This window comes from Hippopotamus amphibius, chromosome 2, assembly GCF_030028045.1.
Source record: "Hippopotamus amphibius kiboko isolate mHipAmp2 chromosome 2, mHipAmp2.hap2, whole genome shotgun sequence".
NCBI lineage: Eukaryota > Metazoa > Chordata > Mammalia > Artiodactyla > Hippopotamidae > Hippopotamus > Hippopotamus amphibius.
The window spans coordinates 204,173,858-204,195,250 of NC_080187.1; the positions used below are offsets into that span (position 1 = coordinate 204,173,858).

Sequence of the window (21,393 nt, forward strand, 5' to 3'; positions counted from 1 at the left end):
CATAAAATACTGAGAGTTAGGGACTTAACTATGAGTTTTACGAAAAGTCTCTTTTCTTTCCTCCTCATCATAGAAAATGATAAATGCCTTACCTTTTTTTTATTCTCTCTCTCAGTCTAAAGGAATTCCTGCCCAAAGAATACATCAAGCAGAGAGGAGCTGAAAAGAGAATATTTCAGGTATTGGAAATGTTCAGAACTTTATTAGTTCCTCACTTCCTATCCTCATTTATTAGTCTGAGAGGGGCCTCTGCACGTGATAGTTTCATACTCTGTGCATGTACTCTGCTTATATAATAAATGATTAGTGGCTCAGGAGTAAAGAAGCTGACAGTTCTACTTTGAGCAGATTTATTATCTTAATCCATACCTTCTTGCTAAAGGTTACTTAGCCCTTCTGAGAAAAATGAGCACACATTTAATTTCAAAGATGTTATCTTGGAAGCACTGACACAAGGTGATCTGCCATTAAAATGCACAGAGGAAGAAGCTTCAAGAAGCATTTTTTTAATCCCGAGATTTGTGTTTTGAACCTCAGAATTTGGGAACTGATGTCTTTTTAAAAGCCAGGTTTATTCTAAAATTCAGAGAGTTATCTATTCTAGGCACCCAGTAAGGGAGATCAACTCGATGATGGGTGATGCCTTAGAGGGCCAGGACAGAGAGGGTGGGAGAGAGTCGCGGGAGGGAGGGGATATGGGGATATATGTGTAAATACAGCTGATTCACTTTGGTGTACCTCAAAAGCTGGTATAAAAGTGTAAAGCAATTATATTATAATAAAGAGCTTAAAAAAAAGAAAAAGAAAAAGAAAAGCCCTGTCATCAACTTTGCCAGTAAACAAGCACTCTAGTGAATCCAAGTATCAAAGTCTTCTTTGGCATTGAAATGTAAATATAAGTTGATAAATTTATCAACTTAAATTTATACACATGAAAGTGATAAATTTCATGTGTATAAAACATATTTCTTTTAATCCAGTATTGTTTTCACACACTGAGACATCCAGGCATTTATATATCCTGCAGTTTGGAAAACTTTTATCTTTTACCTGGATGTTAGAATGGTACCTCTCCCGGGATAGGAACAGTTTTCTAGTTCTCCTTTAAAGTGTTGGTCCTGAGCCTTTTGGAACATGGAGCCCTTTGAAAATTAGGTTACAATTATGGACCCTGTTCTTGCCATGCTGCTCGTGCATGAATTGTTGCATATAACTGTGAAATCTGTGGGCAATTTGGGCTCACATTCTAGTTAAGAAAGCCTGCATTAGTGCTTTCTGTGTGCTCTGACCATCAGTCAGCAGAGACATGCGTCATGGAGGGGTCTCCAACACGAATGTATAGGCACCATGTGGTGTAATACCTCTCGTCAAGTCCCCCTGTGTACTGTAGTCCACCATGTGACTGGTCCCTGCCGCTATCACTTTTTAGGAGCACAAGAACTGTGGAGAGATGAGTGAAATAGAAGCCAAGGTCAAGTATGTCAAGCTCGCCCGCTCCCTCCGGACGTACGGTGTGTCCTTCTTCCTGGTGAAGGTGAGTTGGGCATGGTGGAGAGGGCGTCTGCCTCTGCCACCTCTTTTGTTAAAGGGTTTGCTGTTAAGCTTGGTTGTCGTCCCTAGACCCCTAGCATTGGCCCACGGAGCACCTGGGCAGTGGTGACCTGAGTTGAGCTGTGGAACAGACGTGAGGCGTAAGAGCTGTGAGGCCGGTGAGTGAGCCTGGCTGCCTGCAGGCCTCAGGGCAGCTGTGTCTTGGCTCTGCTCTCAGCCACTGCTGTAAAGTCCCTGAAGGAGTGCCTTTGCTTTTATTTGCTAGCACTTGCCCCTGAGAATGTTTCACTCAAGATCATCAGGAGTGCCGGGGACTAAGGTTGTTGACCACTACAGACCAAATCAAATTCATGTGGTGGTTACAGTACTTAATTTGTATCCTTTTAGTTGGGTCTTGGTATTTTCTTTGGCTTTCAGATCTGTTTTCATGGGAATTGCTGGCCTTCCTGCTAGAAGGACAGAGGTGGGTCTTTGAAATTCAACTTGTGAGCAAGCAGAGGGTGTGTTCTTGAGTTGACTAAGGAGCGCTCCCAGTAGCTTCCTTCCCTGTTTTCACATCCTGACCTCACATACTGTAGTCATCCCTCTGATAGGTTTCCTTATTTCTACTTGCTTTGCTGTGACTCTGGGTCTTCTGTCTCTTGCCCTTCACCCTGGAGAAAGCTCTACCATGTGATGAGCTTTCTTGTGCTGCTTAAGGTACAGGGGAGTGTTACTGACTGCTTCTAGGGACTGAAGTTGGAAGGTCAATGATAGGGTGGCTTAAGGAGGTGTCTATTCCCACAGCTAAAAAGAACCAAAAGGGGAAGTTTTGCTGTCTACTAGAATGTTTGGGGATATGGATGCTTTTCTTGACTCCAGTCCTCATTGGAGGAAGCTGCTTCATTTGGGGCAAGGAGAAATAAAGATTTTATACTGAAAAAAGGTATATGTTTCATGCTGATTAATTATTTCAGCCAAACAGCTCTCAGCTTTATACCAGAAAATGCTGGGCCCCTTGCAAATAAAGAAAGCATAGGTGAATCACTTGGTTTTTAAGAAAAATAATTTAGAAATTGAATTTTTCATTTTTAGTGTGTTTTAAACCATCATTCAATTTTTGAAAAGCACTGATGATGGTATTCTAGGTAATGACTCCATTTCCCAATATTAATAATGACAATAATAACAGTAAACAATTATATGCCAGGCATATCTTATTCAGCTCTGTCAGCACCCCAATGGCAGAACTACTGCTATCATCTCCTTTTTAGAAATGAGAAACAAGTCCCAGAAAGATCAAATGACTCAGCTGGGACCATAAGCCTAGTAACTGAAGGAGGTAGGACTTGAATTCAGGTCTCTGTGACTTAAAAACCTGTGCTCCCAACCATTGGCTTGTGCTGCCTTAGCTAGGGTGGCCCCATTTGAGATGTGCTCACCTGCCTTCATTATCCTACCCCAGCCACACCCCCACCATAAGTACGTGGTGAGATGTGCTTGTTTTAGAATAAAAGTCTGCTTCTTATTTATTATTCTGATGAGTTCTAATACCTCACAGAGACAAAGATTAAGTATTTTTCAGCATCTCCAATGATACTGGCATCATTTTCCATGGTTTTGTGGGGTTTCCTGAGTATTCTGTAGTCCTTCATATATGAAATTTATCTCTCAAATTCATATTGTTTTCTATTAATACCATCAAACTTCACATAGCATCAGTTTCATTGATGTACATAAAAGTCAGTAAATTTAGGAAAATACATATCACACAGCAATCTGCATGTAATTAAGAAGAGAAATTGAATAGCAAGTTTCAGAAAAATTTGTTCCCCAAATATAATTTAGGGCCTGGGAAAAAACTGTCCATGGCTAGTAGGATAATTAGAAGTAAAACACAGATCTGGTTATTGCAAGGTCTTACAGGTTTGGTCAAATGAAAACTCTACTTTTACAAAAGTATTTAAAGCAAAGTAAGAAAGTAATACAAATTTCCTTCCTTCCTTCTTTCCTCCCTTCCTTTCTTCCTTTTCATTTTTTTAACATTACATCTCTTTGAAAGATGGCCAGGGTCAGGAGGTAGGCAGCACTGACAGCTTTCATATATATGTTAAACATTAAAATTTTGGTTTTCATTACTTTTATTTTTTTCATTTTATAAAAGTGAGCATACCGCTCACTTCAGTTTTTTGCTCAATGGTCTTATTTAGTGTACATTTTATTTTTAAATTGATTTTAATAGTTTACTTGATCATAGTTTGCCCTATTTTAAAAGTAGTAAACTGGGAATTCAGGAATAATGCAATATTATGAATTCATATATCTAATAAATCAGATCAACAGGTCGAATAAGGTGACATCATATGCACTGAACTATCTGGAAAAGAAATATAGAAAAGAATCTCATTTACAATAGCATCAAAAACAGTAAAATACTTGGAAATAAGTTAAGCCAAGGAAGTGAAAGATGTGTATGATGTAAACGTTAAGACACTGATGAAAGAAACTGAAGAAATAAAGGAACAGATACTCTATTTTCTTGGATTGGAAGAGTTAATATTATTAAAATGTCCATACTATCCAAAGTCATCTATAGATTCAATGAAACTGGTCCCTTATCTTACATCACTCACAACGATTCACTCAAAATGGACTAAGGACTTATGTGTAAGACGCAAAACTGTAGAAATCCTAGATGAAAACATAGGTGGTAAACTCCTTGACAAAGTTGTAGGCAGTGGTTTTTGGGATATGACATCAAAAGCACATGCAACAAAAGCAACCACAATCAAGTTGGACTATATCAAACTAAAAAACTTGTTTCAAAAGAAACAACAAAAGAAAAAGGCAACCTACAAAATGGGAGACAATATTTGCAAACATATATCTGGTAAGGGGTTTATACCAAAAATATATAGGCAATTCTTATAACTCCATAGCAAAAAAACAAAAACAAAACCAAAAAAACCCCAGATTATCCAATTAAAACGGGCAAAGGACAAGTAGACATTTTTTCAGAGAGTGTATTCAGATAGCCAACAGGTACATGGAAAGGTACTCATCATCACTAAACATCAGGGAAATGCAGATTAAAGCCACAAGGAGATATCACCTGAAACCTGTTATTAAAAAATGGCAAAAGATAACAAGGGTTAGCAAGGATGTGGAGAAAAGAGAATCTTTGTGCACTGATGGTAGAAATATAAATTGGTATAGCCACTATGGAGAACAGTGTGGAGTATCCTCAAAAATTTAAAAATAAAACTACCATATGATCCAGCAATCCCGCTTCTGGATATATATCCAAAGGAAATGAAATCACTATCTCTAAGAGATATCTGTACTCCTCTGTTCTTTGCATCATTATTTACAACAGTTTAATTGTCCACTGGCAGATGAATAAATACAGAAAATGTGATAGGTAAATACAGTGGAATATTATTCAAACATAAAAGAGAAATTCCTGCCATTTGCAACAACATGGATGAAAATCGAGGGCATTATGCTAAGTGAAATAAATCAGAGGTAGACAAATACTGTATGATCTGACTTATATGTGGAATTTTCAAAAGCCAAAGTCACAGAAACAGAGTAGATTGGTGGTTGCTGGGGTGGGGGAAATGAGTACATGTTGGTCAAAGCATACAAACTTGGAGTTTTAAGAGGAATATGTTTTGAGGACTAAAGTACAGCATGGTGACTATAGTTAACAATACTGTATTATATACTTGCAAGTTGCTAAGAGTAAATTTTTTTATTTAAAAATTTTAATAACAATTTTGGAGTGTCATGTTTTCATTTGTCTCTAGGTATTTTTTAATTTCCTCTTTGATTTCTTCAGTGATCCATTGATTATTTAGTAGCATATTGTTTAGCCTCCATGTGTTTGTACTTTTTGCAGTTTTTTTCTTATAGTTTATTTCTAGCCTCATAGAGTTGTGGTCTGAAAAGATGCTTCATATAAGTTCAATTTTCTTAAATTTACTGAGGTTTGCTTTGTGGCCCAGCATGTGACCTATCCTGGAGAATGTTGCATGTGCACTTGAAAAGAATGTGTATTGCACTGCTTTTGTTTGGATGGAATGCTCTATAAATATCAATTAAGTCCATCTGCTCTAATGTATCATTTAAGGCCTTGTGTTTCCTTATTGATTTTCTGTCTGGATGATCTGTCCATTGATATAAGTGTGGTGTAAAAGCCCCCCAGTATTATTGTGTTATTGTCAATTTCTCCTTTTATGTGCATTAACATTTGCCTTTTATATTGAGTGCTCCTATATTGAGTGCATATATATTTACAATTGTTATATTTTCTTCTTGGATTGATTATTTGATCATTATGTAGTGTCCTTCTTTGTCTCTGGTAAGAGTATTTTAAAGTCTATTTTGCCTAAGTGTTCCTACTGCAGCTTTCTTTTGATTTCCATTTATGTGGAATACCTTTTTCCATCCCCTCACTTTCAGTCAGTTTCTAGATCTTGTAGGCAGGATATACACAGGTCCTGTTTTTGCATCCATTCAGCCAGTCATTGTCTTTTGATTGGAGCATTAGTCTGTTTGCATTTAAGGTAATTATCAATATGTATATTCCTATTGCCATTTTGTTAATTATTTTGCATTTGTTGTTGTAGGTCTTCTTCCCCTTTATTTTTTTGTTCTCTTGTGATTTGATGACTATCTTTAGTGTTAGGTTTGTGTGTATATCAGAGATTTTTGTCTTTCAGTTACTATGAGGTTTTTGTATAGCAGTGTATGTATATACCTGCTTGTTTTAAGTTGCTTATCCCTTAATTTCAAATGCATTTTAGATATCCTGCACTTGTACTCTACTCCCCTCACAATTACTGTTTTTGATATTATATTGTATATCTACTTCTACTTCTGTGTATCACTTAACTGCTTATTGTGGATATAGATGATTTTACTATTTTGGTCTTTTAACCTTCCTACTAGCTTGTGTGTGGAGGATTTCCTACCTTTATTATATGTTTGCCTTTATCAGTGAGCTTTTCCATTTCACAACTTTCTTATTTCAAGTTGTAACCTTTTCTCTTCCTCCTAGAGAAGTTACCTTAGCATTTGTTGTAAAGCTGGTTTGATGGTGCTGAATTCTTTTAGCTTTTGCTTGTCAGTAAAGCTTTTGATTTCTCCATCAAATGTGAATGAGAGCCTTGCTGGATAGAGTATTCTTGGTTGTAGGTTTTTCTCTTTTATCACTTTAAGCAGGGGTCCCCAACCCCTAGGATCTAATGCCTGATCATCTGAGGTGGAACTGATGTAATAATAATGGAACTAAAGTGCACAATAAATGTAATGCACTTGAATCATCCCCAAACCACTCCCCTCCCTGGTTCTTGGAAAAATTATCTTCCACAAAAACGGTCCCTTGTGCCAAGAAGATTGGGGACCACTGACCTTAAGTATATCTTGCCACTCCCTTCTGGCCTGCAGAGTTTTGGCTGAAAAATCAGTGGGTAGCTTTATGGGAGTTCCCTTGTATATTATTTGTTGCTTTTTTCTTTCCCCTTTTTGCTTTTAATATTCTCGCTAAGAATGTAAATCTTAAATGTCCTCATCATAACAACTAAAAAAAGATAATTATACGAGGTGAAGGATGTGTTAACCTTACTGTGGTGATTATTTTTCAGCATATGCACCTATCAAATCATCATGTTGCACACCTTAAACTTACATAATGTTCTATGACAGTTACATTTAAATAAAACTGGAAAGGATGGCACCATGTGATCATTTTATATAAAGTCACTAAGGTGTTTGATACAATTCACCTACTCATTATAAAAATTTCTGTAAAATGCTGGAATACAAGTGTACTTCCTCAACAAGATAGGATGTTTTAAACCTATCATCAGTATTCTACTCAACAGAGAAGTGCTAGACAGAAATCTATAAAAATTGGGATCAGAACAAGTTATCCTTTAACATTGTTCTGGAAGTTCTAGGAAGTGTGGTAAGACATAAAATTTTTTTTTAAATATATAACTTTAGGAAGTGAAAAACAATTATTATTACTCTTTGCTATGATTATCTTTTAACAGATATACAGAGTCATATTTTTAACTATTTACTTTGAAATAATCACAGATTCACAGGAAGTTGGAAGAACTGTGCAGAGAATCAAAAAGTCAGAGTAACAAGTATGGGTGAGGATGTAGGGTAACTGGAGCCCTCATATACTGCTGGTAGGAATGTAAAATGGTGCAGCCACCTTAGAAAACAGTCTGGAAGCTCCTCAGGTATTAAACATAGAAATGCCATATGACCCAGCAGTTCTACTCCTTGGTATATATGCCCAAGAGAATCCGAAGCATATGTCCAGAGAAAAACTTGTACATGAAAGTGTATAGCTGCATTTCCAAAACATAGAAACAACCCACATGTTCATCAGCTGATGAATGGATGATCAAAATGTGGTATATCCACAAGGTGCAGTATTATTTGGTCATAAAAAGAAATGAAGTGTATTGCTCTGTGCTACAGCATGGGTGAATTTTGGAAATGTTACATGAAGTGAAAGAAGCCTTTCACAAGACTATGCTGATATAGAATGTCCAGAAAAGGCAAATCCATTGGGGTGGAAAGTAGATTAGCGGTTGCCTAAGAGTGGAGTGGAATCACGGGGCATAGTAATAGCTAATGGCACAGGATTTTTTTTTTTTTAAGGTGATGAAAATGTTTTAAAATTGACTGTGGGAATAGTTACACATATCTGTAAATATACTAAAATCCGCCGAATTAGATTAAATAGGTGAATTGTGTGGTATGTGAATTATATCTCAATAACATTGTAAAAATAATAATAATAATAATAATAATAGAGTTCTCTTTCCATTAAATTTCCCTCAATTGTAACTATAGTACAATGTCACAGCCAGGAAATCAGCTTGGTGCAGTTCATGGACCTTAATCAGACTTCCTGTTCCGTATGTACTCATTTGTGTGTGCGTGTGTGTTTAGTTCTATGCAGTTTTTTCACGTGTGGATTTGTGTTACTACCACTGTAGTCAAGATATTGAAAATACCTTGTGCTACCCTTTTACGGCCACACACACCTCCCTCCCTTTCTGAGTCTCCTCACACACTACTCCCTTCCCCTGATCTCTTCCCCCTGCCGGCAACCACTAATTTATTGTCCATCTCTATAATTTTGTTATCTCAGGAGTTCTACATAAATGGAATCATATGATACATAAATTTCTGAGATTTTTTGTTTTCATTTAGTAGAATTCCCTTGAGATCTATCCACGTCATAATGTGTATCAATAGTCCCTGGCTTTTTATTGCCGAATAGTATTCTGTGGTATGATAGTACCAGTTTGTTTAGCCATTCATCACTGAAGGACATTTGGGTTGTTTCTAGTTTGTGCCTATTATGAATAAAGCTGCTGTAAATATTTATGTATAGGTTTTTGTGTGAATGAAGTGTTCATTTCATTGGGATAATGCCCAAGAGTACAATTGCTAAACCATATGATAAGAACACAGCACGTAACAAACAGCCAGACTGTTTTCCAGAGTGACTGTACCATTTTATATTCTTACCAGCAACGTATGAGCACTCCAGTTTCTTATCATCCTCTTCAGCATTTGGTGTTATCGTTGTTTTTTTATTTTAGCCTTTCTGATAGATGTTTTATGATATCTCATTATGGTTTTAATTTGCATTTCCCTAATGGCTAATGATTTTGAACATCTTTTCCTGTGCTTATTTGCCATCTGTATATCCTCTTCAGTGAAATGTCTGTTCAAGTTTTTTGGCCAACTTTCTAGTTAGATTTTTTTTCTTACTGTTTAGTTTTAAGAATTCTTTATATATCTTAGGTCCAAGTCCTTTGTTAAATGTGATTTGTGAATATTTTCTCAGAGTCTGTAGCTTGTCTTTTTATCTTCTTGACAAGGTCTTTCACAGAATACATGTTCTTAATTTTGAAGACCGGTGTTTTATCATTTTTTCCTTTTAGGAATCTTGCTTTAAGTGCTCTGTCTAACTAAGTGCTTTAAGAGCTCTAACTTCAGGCTCCGAAGATTTTCTCCTGTGTTTAGTTCTAAATGTTTTATAGTTTTACATTTTACATGGAGGGCCATGGTCCACTTGAGTTTGTTTTGTATATGATGTGAGGTTTTTAGGTCAAGGTTCATTTTTGGCCTGTGGATGTTAAGTTGCCCCAGCTCTGTTTTTGGAAAGGTCCATCCTACCTTCATTGGATTGTTGTCTGTATCCTTGTCAAAATTCATTTGAATACATTGCTCTGGATCTATTTCTGGGTTCCCTATCCTGTTCTATTGATTTGTGTGTTGGTCCTTCCACTGATAATCACTTTAGCTGTAGAGTCAGCCTTAACATCCAGGTGAATAATTCTCTTCACTTTTTTCTTCTTTTTCAAAATTATTTTAGCTACTTTAGGTCCTTTTCCTTTCCATGAACACTTTAGAACAAGCCTGTCTGTACTGCAAACAACTTAGCTGGGATTTTGATAGGCATTCCATTGAATTTATAGATCACTTGGGGGAGAATTGATAACTTTACTATGTTGAGTTTTTCAATCCATGAACATGGTGTTAGGTCCTCTTTGATTTCTTTCATCAACATTTTGTAATTTTCAGTGTACAGATTCCTATACATGTTATAACAATATATAGTCTTTTTAATTTTTAGATTTATTTATAAATTCAGTGAATAGAGCAAGTAAATTTACAACACATATGTCAACAACATGAAATAACCCATGTGCGTATAAATAAGTGCAACCATTTCGAATATACGGTAAAAAGACATTACGCACAGAATAGCACACACACACGATTGTTTGGATAAGGGACAGTATGTGCTTTAAAAGCATAAATAACAGATTTCTCTAGACCCCCCCAACCTGAACATACCATTAAATTGTGAAGGAAGTTCATTGGCATAATTTAAGAAGTAAGTTAAAACCAAGGGATTCATTCATTACTTGGATCGGCTATTTGAAATCCTAAATTAAATAAGTCAATGAAATGATAATTTATAAAATGTAAATGTTGATATTAAGCACACTGAATCATACCACATGGCTTTCAGATCAGTCATATATATTGTGAGAGAACTAGTTTAATATGTTTATAGGTCCTTCCATTCATATGTTCTTCTATATCTGTGTACATCTCTTTCTAATATTCAGAGCATTATGCGGTTCACTCTTGAACAGTGTGGGGGTTAGAGGGCATCAACACTTCGCGCAGCCAAAAATGCGCGTATAACTTATAGTCAGCCCTCTGTACCTGCAGTTCCTCTGTATTCACGAGTCCACGTTTGTGGATTCAACCAATATAGATCATGAAGTTCTGTAGTATCAGCTATTCAAAAAACGTGGGCTCATCTAGTTCAAACCCTTGTGGTTCAAGCGTCAACTGTACTTCATACTGTACTTTATATTGTAAAATACAAAGTACTTGGGTGTTGGAGTCAGGAAGACTGGCCTAGAATTCTTGATGCAATAGTGCCTGTGTGAGAAATAGCAACTTGTGACTTAGAGAGACATCTTTAACCTTCCTAAACCTCAGTTTCTTCATGTGAAAAATGGGAATGGTGATTATTTACAGAGCCCTGATGAAGATTAAGTGAGATAATGTATATAAATAAATGTAGTAGCTGTAATGTAGGGATATTTGATAAATTTTACATTATCCCAACTCCTTAACCCTCCTCACAGTTCCCTAATTCCTGGCCCTCCAGCTTTTAATTGGCTTTTAAGTCCATGAGACAGAGCCGGGGTTGGCAAACTTTTTTAACAAATGGCCAGATAGTCAATATCTTAGCCTTTGCTAGCCATACCACTCATCTCTGCGTTTGCATCCTGAAATCAGTAGGCAATGTGTAAATAAATGAGCATGGGTATGTTCCTGTAAAGCTTTATTTATGGACTGTGAAATTTCAGTTTCATATAATTTTCACTTTTCATGAAGTATTTTTCCTCTTTTGATTTTTGTTTTCAACCATTTAAAAATAGAAAATTCACTCAGCTCTCAGGCTGAAAAAAGGCAGGTGGGGCAGAAAACCGGATTTAGTACCTGCCATAGTTTGCTGACCCCAATAGAGAGGATGTCTCTAATGAGCCTGTTAGGTGGCAGTGTTCTGAGAGGCTAAGAACATGTGCTTTGACAAGAGAGACCTAGGTTTGGAATTCTGGCTTTGCCACTTAGTTTGACCTTTGGTAAGTTACTTTACCTTCCATCTCTAAACCTCAGCTTGCTCACCTAGAACGTTTACTTTTTATGAGGTTAAAGGAAATAATATAGAGAAGGAGACTATTGCACAAATGATGTCAATAAATGGGAGCTGTAAACATCTACAGTCTTCCTCTTTCTTTGAAATCTTTTGCAGTTTATCTTGATGAGTTTTTCAAAACCCCATAAGGAACGGTAAGGCATTTCCCATGACTTGCAAAGAACCTTGTTTCTTTCCAAGAAATTCTTGTGTAAACCTGATTTATAAATTTGCCTTTAACTTTCCCTGCAACTACAACCAGAGCCTTGAGGTGAGATACCTGGGGAGCTGACCCTCTTCTCCCCTGAACTGTAAAAACATCAGAGAGGGCATTCAGAGCATCGCAGAATCATGAATTAAATTAAAATGGATTGCCAGTTGTTTTAGGGAGAGAAATGGCTAATGAACAGGGTCTTTAACACCCTTTTGCTTTGGAGCAGTCATCCCTTTCTTCTGTGCTCCTAAAAGGAAAAAGCATACTGATGACACAGCAGAGCACAAAAGGCAGCACTTCGGCAGGAAGCCAGTAGAACTCTGGTGAGCACAGCTGGATCACGGGCTTAGGCCACGTTGAAGCCGGGCTTGCAGCCAAAGCATGCCCAAAGCTTAGCCCACTGGCATCCCTCCACCCAAGTCCGAATCTGATGTAAGGCACAGGTGATGTCAGAATCAGCCAATATCCACACCTGTGAGACGAGCCCGAGGCCGAGCAGACTTGATTACAGCCAGCTGCCAGGACTGAACCCACAGTAATGGTTGAATGTGCTTGAAAGAGGAGGGGCAGGGCTTATTAGTAGATCCTTCCTCTCCTTGGTGGAATACGTACCTTCTCCTGCCTTTAAGTTATGTGAGCTCGACACATCCTCAAAACAAAACCAACCTAATGAGGGTTGCCTCGAGAGAGAAGTTGCTAGGTAGCTGGCAAAATCGCAGCCACCGTCTGCGTGTGTCTGTACGAGAGAGGAGAGACATACGGGTTTTCACTGGATCCTGCCTAGCCTGCTTCCTTCTCCCAGAGGTGAAAGGATGTGGGTGTCTGTAGTTGAAGGCTGGAAAGCAGAGGTGTGGGGTGGACTAAGATTTGAGATTTGGGGAGGAGGGGGGAGCCTTATTGCCTCTGGACCTTCTCCTATCATCAGCTCTGTCACTGAGGATCTAAGGCAGGTCCTCTGTTGGGGAGCCCCTTACATCGCTAGCGCAGAGCCAAGCCCCTCGCTGTTTTAACTTTCTCCAGCTGCTCTGCATTTTGTGGGTAGGCGCTGAAATGATCGTGTCCCTTGATGGTGGTCTCTGTTGCTGAGTGACAATATTTTCTGAGGTCCTTATGTACCCTTCCCCCCAGTCCTGACCTTCTAATGGAATGCCCACTGTAAGTTGTTTGCTTGTGCACTGTGGATTCCTCTCCCAGGCCAGAACGATCTCCACAGGAATCAGGTTAATCCATCACGATCCTGTATTCCCTCACCCCAAAGCCCCTCACAGATTTGAAAGGAGGAAGGCAACAGCTGCAAACCATATTTTATTTCTGATCTCCTTCCTGGTCCCAGCAGCTGGGCTGGTGCCAACCCTGTGTGACTAAACTAGCTGCCTGGAACCTCTCCATCCAAATCTGTGTGGCTCCTGAAGCCAAGTGATGCAAACTGGCATGGTCCACCCTGCGCTGATTTCACCCTTGGTGGAACTGGCCTTTCTACAAAGGATCTGACTCTTCTCTATGTTTTTCCTAAGGACTCAGAGGCGCTTACAGTGCCATATTCCCCTCTTCAGACACCCACACAGATTCCTCATGCCTTTATCTCCTCCTCTTGGGAGGAAACTGGAGATGTGCCGGGACCCTCACTGTCTGATGGCTTATGAACTGCCCACGGGGGCTGGGAGGAGTGTTTTTACCTTTTCTCTAATTGCTCCATCAGAAGTGGTATACTGTGGTAGACTGTCTCTTTTGAAGTGAGAGATGTTTTTTAGCTGCTCAAATCTGTGTTCTAATCCTGGCTTTATCACTTACTACTGTGTGCTTTGGGCAAGTTGCTGGTTCCTGCATTTCAAGACTGGGATGATGATGATGCCAATGCTGCCACCACCGCTAACATTTGGGGGATGCTCTGAAAATTAATGGATAATGATTATGAAGCATCTGTTACACTCCTGGCTTGTTTTAAGTGCCTGTCTCCTTGTACACACTCCCACGTATACTTGCGTACTTTGTGCTAATTTATATGTGTATTCCTCTGGTAATAGTGGTGTGGGCATTGCTAGGTTTCTGCAAATATTTTTTGAAAAGTTTGTTTTTTATCCTGGCAACAATCGGAATGTGTATTAAGTTTTTCGAATTAGGGAAAGCACAGGAAAATAAGACAAATCATATGAGATGATCATTGCCACCATTTTGTCATGTAATGAATATTCTGAAAATTCTATTTAAAATTTTATTTCATATAGGATCATGCTGTACAGACCTTTTTATTTTTTAATGTGAATAAATTTTTATGATGAATCCGGTTGTTTTCCTATAATATGATTTTTTTATTGGCTTTGTTTATTTTTCCTGATCACAAAAGTAAATAATATTCATAGTAGGCATTTTGGAAAAAATAGAAAAATAATCCTCATCCACAATCTCGACATCCATAAGTTAACCATTGTTAACACTTTCATCTCCTTCTTTTCTAAGCACGTCTGTATAGTTCACAAAAAATAGTCACTTCATATTGTTTTTAAGAACTTCATGTTGTAAGATAAAACCTGTATCTAGAAAATGACACAAATGTATGGCTTAATATAAGTTATCACAAGGTGGACACTCATAATTAATAGCCAAAGAAAGAAACAGGACTTTGCCAACACCAGAAGCCCGTCAGTCTGCCCCATCATCATCTCAACCCCTTCACTTCTCACAAAAGTAATCACTCTTCTGTCTTTTTTCATATATAACATTTTATCATTTATAACTTCTACATATGTTACAAGCCTCATAATACATTATTATTATTTTCATTAAACTGTCAGTGATCTTTTCAGGAGATTTTAACAAATAAGAAAAACACTTTATATTTACTCAAATATTTTCATTTCTGGTGCTCCTCATTCTATTGTATAGATCAAGATTTCCATCTGTTATAATTTTCCTTCCATCTGCAGGACTTCCTTTAGCATTTCCTGAAGTGAAGGTCAACTGCTAATAAATTCTTTTAGCTTTTTTATGCTTGAAAAGATTTTTATTTCACTTTTGTTTTTGAAAGATATTTTTTCTGGCTATAAAATTATAGGATTACAGGTTTTTGTTGTTTAGTTCTTTAAAATGTTGCTCTGTGGTCTTCTGACTTGCTTTGTTTCTATCCAGTAGTCAGTTATATTCTTTTTTTTTTTTTTAACTCTTTATTGGAATATATTTGCTCTACACTCTTGTACCCGTCTCTGAGGTACACCAAAGTGAATCAGCTGCATCTACACACATATCCCCACATCCCCTCCCTCCCACGACTCCCGCCCACCCTCCCCGTCCTGGCCCTTCAAGGCATCTCCCATGAAGTTGATCTCCTTTTGTTATACAGCAACTTCCCACTAGCTATCTGTTTTACAGCTGGTAGTGTAAATATGTCTATGCTACTCTCTCACCTCGTCCCAACTTCCCCTTTGCCCCTCACCCCAGCCCCATGTCCTCAAGTCCATTCTCTACTTCTGCATCTCCACTCTTTCCTGTCACTGGTTTCATCAGTACCATTTCTTCAGATTCCATATATATGTGTTAGCATACAGTATTTGTTTTTCTCTTTCTGGCTTACTTCACTGTGTATGACAGACTCTAGGTCTATCCACCTCATGACATGTACTTCAATTTCATTCCTTTTTATGGCTGAGTAATATTCCATTGTATATATGTGCCACATCTTCTTTATCCATTCATCTGTTGATGGGCATCTAGGTTGTTTCCATGTCCTGGCTATTGTAAATAGTGCTGCAGTGAACATTATACTACTTGTTTCTTTTTGGATCATGGTTTTCGGTGGGTATATACCCAGTAGTGGGATTACTGGGTCATATGGTAGTTCTATTTTTAGTTTTGTAAGGAACTTCCAAACTGTTTTCCATAGTGGCTGTACCAGCTTACAATCCCACCAACAGTGCAGGAGAGTTCCCTTTTTTCCACACCCTCTCCAACATTTATTGTCTCTAGATTTTTTGATGATGGGCATTCTGACCAGAGTGAGGTGATACCTCATTGTGGCTCTGACCTGCATTTCTCTAATGATTAGTGATGTTGAGCATCTTTTCATGTGTTTGTTGGCCTTCTATATGTCTTCTTTGGAGAAATGTCTATTTAGGTCTTCTGCCCATTTGTGGATTGGGTTATTTGCTTTTTTGGTGTTAAGCTGTATGAGCTGCTTGTATATTTTGGAGATTAATCCTTTGTCCGTTGCTTCGTTGGCAAGTATTTTCTCCCATTCTGAGGGTTGTCTTCTTGTCTTGTTCATGGATTCTTTCGCTGTGCAAAAGCTTTTAAGTTTCATGAGGTCCCATTTGTTTATTCTTGATTTAATTTCCATGATTCTAGGAGGTGGGTCAAAAAGGATCTTGTTTTGATGTATGTCATAGAGTGTTCTGCCTATGTTTTCCTCTAGGAGTTTATAGTGTCTGGCCTTACATGTAGGTCTTTAATCCATTTGGAGTTTATTTTTGTGTATGGTGTTAGGAATTGTTCTAATTTCATTCTCTTACATGTAGCTGTCCAATTTTCCCAGCACCACTTATTGAAGAGGCTGTCCTTTTTCCATTGTATATTCTTGCCTCCTTTGTCAAAGATAAGCTGCCCATGTGTGCTTGGGTTTATCTTTGAGTTCTCTATTCTGTTCCATTGATCTTCCTTTCTGTTTTTGTGCCAGTAGCATACTGTCTTGATCACTGTGGCCTTATAGTATAGTTTGAAGTCAGGAAGCCTGATTCCACCAACTCCATCTTCCCTTCTCAAGATTGCTTTGGCTATTCAGGGTCTTTTGCGTTTCCATACACATCGTAAGATTTCTTGCTCTAGTTCTGTGAAAAATGCCATGGGTAATTTGATAGGGATTGTGTTGAATCTGTAAATTGCTTTGGGTAAGATAGTTATTTTCAGAATATTGATTCTTCCAATCCAAGAACATGGTATGTCCCTCCATGTGTTTGTGTCGTCTTTGATTTCTTTCATCAGTGTCTTATAGTTTTCTGCATACAGGTCTTTTGCCTCCATAGGCAGATTTATTCCTAGGTATTTTATTCCTTTTGTTGCAGTGGTAAATGGAAGAGTTTCCTTAATTTCTCTTTCTGTTCTTTCATTGTTAGTATATAGGAATGCAAGAGATTTCTGTGCATTAATTTTGTATCCTGCTACTTTACTAAATTCATTGATTAGTGCTAGCAGTTTTCTGGTAGAGTCTTTAGGGTTTTCTTTGTATAATATCATGTCATCTGCGAAGAGCAACAATTTTACTTCTTCTTTTCCAATCTGGATTCCTTTTATTTCTTCTTCTTCTCTAATTGCTGTGGCTAACACTTCCAAAACTATGTTGAATAATAATGGTGAGAGTGGACACCCCTGTCTTGTTCCTGACCTTAGAGGGAATGCTTTCAGTTTTTCACCATTTAGGATGATGTTGGCTCTTGGTTTTTCATATATGGCTTTTATTATGTTGAGGTAACTTCCTTCTATGCCCATTTTCTGGAGAGTTTTTATCATAAATGGATGTTGAATTTTGTCAAAAGCTTTTTCTGCATGTATTGAGATTATCATATGGTTTTTATCCTTCAGTTTGTTAATATGGTGTATCACATTGATTGATTTGCATATACTGAAGAATCCTTGCATTCCAGGAATAAACCCCACTTGATCATGGTGTATGATCTTTTTAATGTGCTGTTGGATTCTGTTAGCTAGTATTTTGTTGCATCTATATTTATCAGGGATATTGGTCTGTAATTTTCTTTTTTTGTGGCATCTTTGCCTGGTTTTGGTATCAGGGTGATGGTGGCCTCGTAGAATGAGTTTTGGAGGGTTCCTCCTTCTGCTGTATTTTGGAAGAGTTTGAGAAGCATAGGTGTTAGCTCTTCTCTAAATGTTTAATAGAATTCACCTGTGAAGCCATCTAGCCCTGGGCTTTTGTTTGTTGGGAGATTTTTAATCACAGTCTCAATTTCCATACTTGTGATTGGTCTGTTCATATGTTCTATTTCTTCCTGGTTCAGTTTTGGAAGATTGTATTTTTCTAAGAATTTATCCATTTCTTCCAGGTTATCCAATTTATTGGCATATAGTTGCTTGTAGTAGTCTCTCATGATCTTTTGTATTTCTGCAGTGTCTGTTGTTACTTCTCCTTTTTCATTTCTAATTCTGTTGATTTGCATCTTCTCCCTTTTTTTCCTAAGTTTGGCTAATGGTTTATCAATTTTGTTTATCTTCTCAAAGAACCAGCTTTTAGTTGTATTGCTCTTTGCTATTGTTTCCTTCCTTTCTTTTTCATTTATTTCTGATCTGATTTTTATGATTTCTTTCCTTCTGCTCCCTTTGGGGCTTTTTTGTTCTTTCTCTAGTTGTTTTAGGTGTAAGGTTAGGTTGTTTATTTGATATTTTTCTTGTTCTTGAGGTAGAACTGTATTGCTATAAACTTCCTTCTTAAGACTGCTTTTGCTGCATCCCATAAGTTTTGGGTCGTTGTGTTTTCATTGTCATTTGTTTCTAGGTATTTTTTGATTTCCTCTTTGATTTCTTTGGTGATTTCTTGGTTGTTTAATAGCATATTGTTTAGTCTCCATGTGGTTGTATTTTTTACAGATTTTTCCTGTAATTGATATCTAGTCTCATGGTGTTGTGGTCAGAGAAAATGCTTGATACGATTTCAATTTTTTTGAATTTACCGAGGCTTGATTTGTGACCCAAGATGTGATCTATCCTGGAGAATGTTCCGTGTGCACTGGAGAAGAAAGTGTATTCTGCTGTTTTTGGATGGAATGTCCTATAAATATCAATTAAGTCGTGATGGTCTCATGTGTCATTTAAAGCTTGTGTGTCCTTATTTATTTTCTGTTTGGATGATCTGTCCATTGTTGTAAGTGGGGTGTTAAAGTCTCCTACTCTTATTGTGTTACTGTTGATGTCTTCTTTTATGGCTGTTAGCATTTGCCTTATATATTGAGGTGCTCCTGTGTTGGGGGCATAAATATTTACAATTGTTATATCTTCTTCTTGGATGGATCCCTTGATCATTTTGTTGTGTCCTTCCTTGTCTCTTGTAATAGTCTAAGTCTAATTTGTCTGATATGAGTATTGCTACTCCAGCTTTCTTTTGGCTTCCATTTGCATGGAATATCTTTTTCCATCCCTTTACTTTCAGTCTATATGTGTCCTTTGGTCTGAAGTGGGTTTCTTGTAGACAGCATATATAAGGGCCTTGTTTTTGTATCCATTCAACCAGTCTGTGTCTTTTGGTTGGAGCATTTAATCCATTTACATTTAAGGTGATTATTGACATGTATGTTCCTATTAGCATTTTCTTAATTGTTTTGGGCTTGTTTTTGTAGGTCTGTTCCTTCTCTTGTGTTTCCTGCTTAGAAAAGTTCCTTTAGCAATTGTTGTAAGGCTGGTTTGGTGGTGCTGAATTCTCTTCACTTTTGCTTGTCTGGAAAGCTTTTGATTTCTCTGTCAAATCTGAATGAGATTCTTGCTGGGTAAAGTATTCTTGGCTGTAGGTTTTTCTCTCTCAGGACTTTCAATATATCCTGCCACTCCCTTCTGGCCTGCAGAGTTTCTGTAGAAAGGTCAGCTGTTATCCTTACGGGTTTCCCCTTATATGTTGTTTGCTGCTTTTCTCTTGCTGCTTTTAATATTTTTTCTTTGTGTTTAATTTTTGTTAGTTTGATTAATATGTGCCTTGGTGTATTTCTCCTTGGGTTTATTCTGTGTGGGACTCTCTGTGCTTCTTGGACTTGATTATTTCCTTTCCCATGCTGGGGAAATTTTCCATTATAACCTCTTCAAATATTTTCTCAGACCCTTTCTTTTTTTCTTCTTCTTCTGGGATGCCTATGATTCAAATGTTGGTGCGCTTAATGTTGTCACCAAGGTCTCTGAGACTGTCTTCCATTCTTTTTATTCTTTTTCTTTTTCATGTTCTGTGGCAGTTATTTCCCCCATTCTATCTTCTAACTCACTTATTCGTTCTTCTGCCTCAGTTATTCTGCTGTTTATACCATCTAGAGTATTTTTAATTTCGGTTATTTTGTTATCTATTACTGTTTGTTTGCTCTTTAGTTCTTATTCTTTTTTAACTGTTTCTTGTAGATTTTGGATCTTTACTATCATTACTCTGAATTCTTTTTCATGCAATTTTCCTATTTCCTCTTCATTTATTTGGTCTTGTGTATTTTTACCTTGTTCCTTCATCTGTAGCATATTTTTTTGTCGTCTCATTTTCCCCCCACTTTGGATGGGTGAGATTGTGTTCCTGCTGGGTCTTGGTGTTAAGTTGAGAACCTCTGGGAGACCTCATGGTAAAGGATATTTCCTGGAAACTGGGTTTCCCTGTTAGTCCAATGTTTTGGCCTCAGAGTTACCACCTCAGGAACGCAGGCCTGACACTGGGCTTGTGTACCAAGATCCCACAAGCTGTGTGGAGCAGGGAAAACAAAACAAAACAAAACAAAACAAAAAGAAAGAAAAAAAGGTAGAAGAACAGGAGAACAATAGCAAGCTAAAAAATACAATAGTAGGAAACTAACAGATGTGTTAGAAAAAATTTTAAAAAAAATGATGGAGCAACAACTGGATCATAAAACAACTGCAATATCCTAAGTGAGGGGGTGGGAAGAAAAAAAAGAAAAGAAAAAGGAAAAATAAAGAGAAAGAAAAAAGCCAGAAAAGGCCTTGGCTGTGGGGACGGGGCTTAGACAAGGGTGAGGGTGTGGGGGTGGGGGGGAGTTAGGCAATGGGCAGAGCCTACCCTTAGAGAAGGCCCTGGGGGTGGTGGGGAATGGGGCTTAGATCCAATGAGGTAGAAGGGCCCAGAAATGCCTCTGGTCCTGGGAGCAAAGGACCAGGTCAAGGTACCCAGAGGGCTCCCTGGACCCAAGTTGGTGGGAGAGATGCAACCACCTCCCTTAGTCCTCCAGTCTCGGAGGGTCCCTCCCCCTTGGGTTCTCTTTTTTGCCATCCCCTCTCTCCTATTCCCCTAGAACTGTTACAGCTGCAGGGGGCACTGAAAGGCAGGAGATGAGACTCTGACACTCAACAGGCTTCCCAGGGCCAACTGGGCTAGGGTAATACCTGCCGCACTTCCCCAGATCTCCCAGTCTGGCAGGGTCCCTGTCTGCCTCTCTTCCTCTCCCCCGCCCCCTACTCTCCTAGGATCTAAGCAGCTGGAGGGGATCCAGAGAATGAAGGACCAGGTCCGGGAGCCCAGTCTGCCTCCCTGGCCAAGAGAGCAGGCCAAACACCCTCCAGCCTCCCCTGGCCCCTAATCTCAAAGCTCCCACCCCCTCCTGCCTGCCTCTCCACCTCCTTGCCCCTCCTCCCTCCCTCCCACACCCCCAGGACCCAGGCAGCCTGGAGGGGGCCTTGGAGGGTGGAGGACCCG

The 21,393-nt window shown here is 38.3% G+C and overlaps 1 protein-coding gene across 3 annotated transcripts in view; it reads left to right on the forward strand.

Moving 5' to 3' along the window:
- The window catches only part of TLN2 (talin 2), a 452,015-nt gene that overhangs the window by 280,485 nt on the left and 150,137 nt on the right, over positions 1–21,393 (forward strand). For all 3 annotated transcript variants that reach the window (XM_057722678.1, XM_057722677.1, XM_057722679.1), the window contains 2 exons: positions 116–179; positions 1,430–1,534. In XM_057722678.1, the coding sequence (XP_057578661.1) occupies positions 116–179; positions 1,430–1,534 (169 nt within the window). The remainder of the gene's footprint in view (positions 1–115; positions 180–1,429; positions 1,535–21,393) is intronic.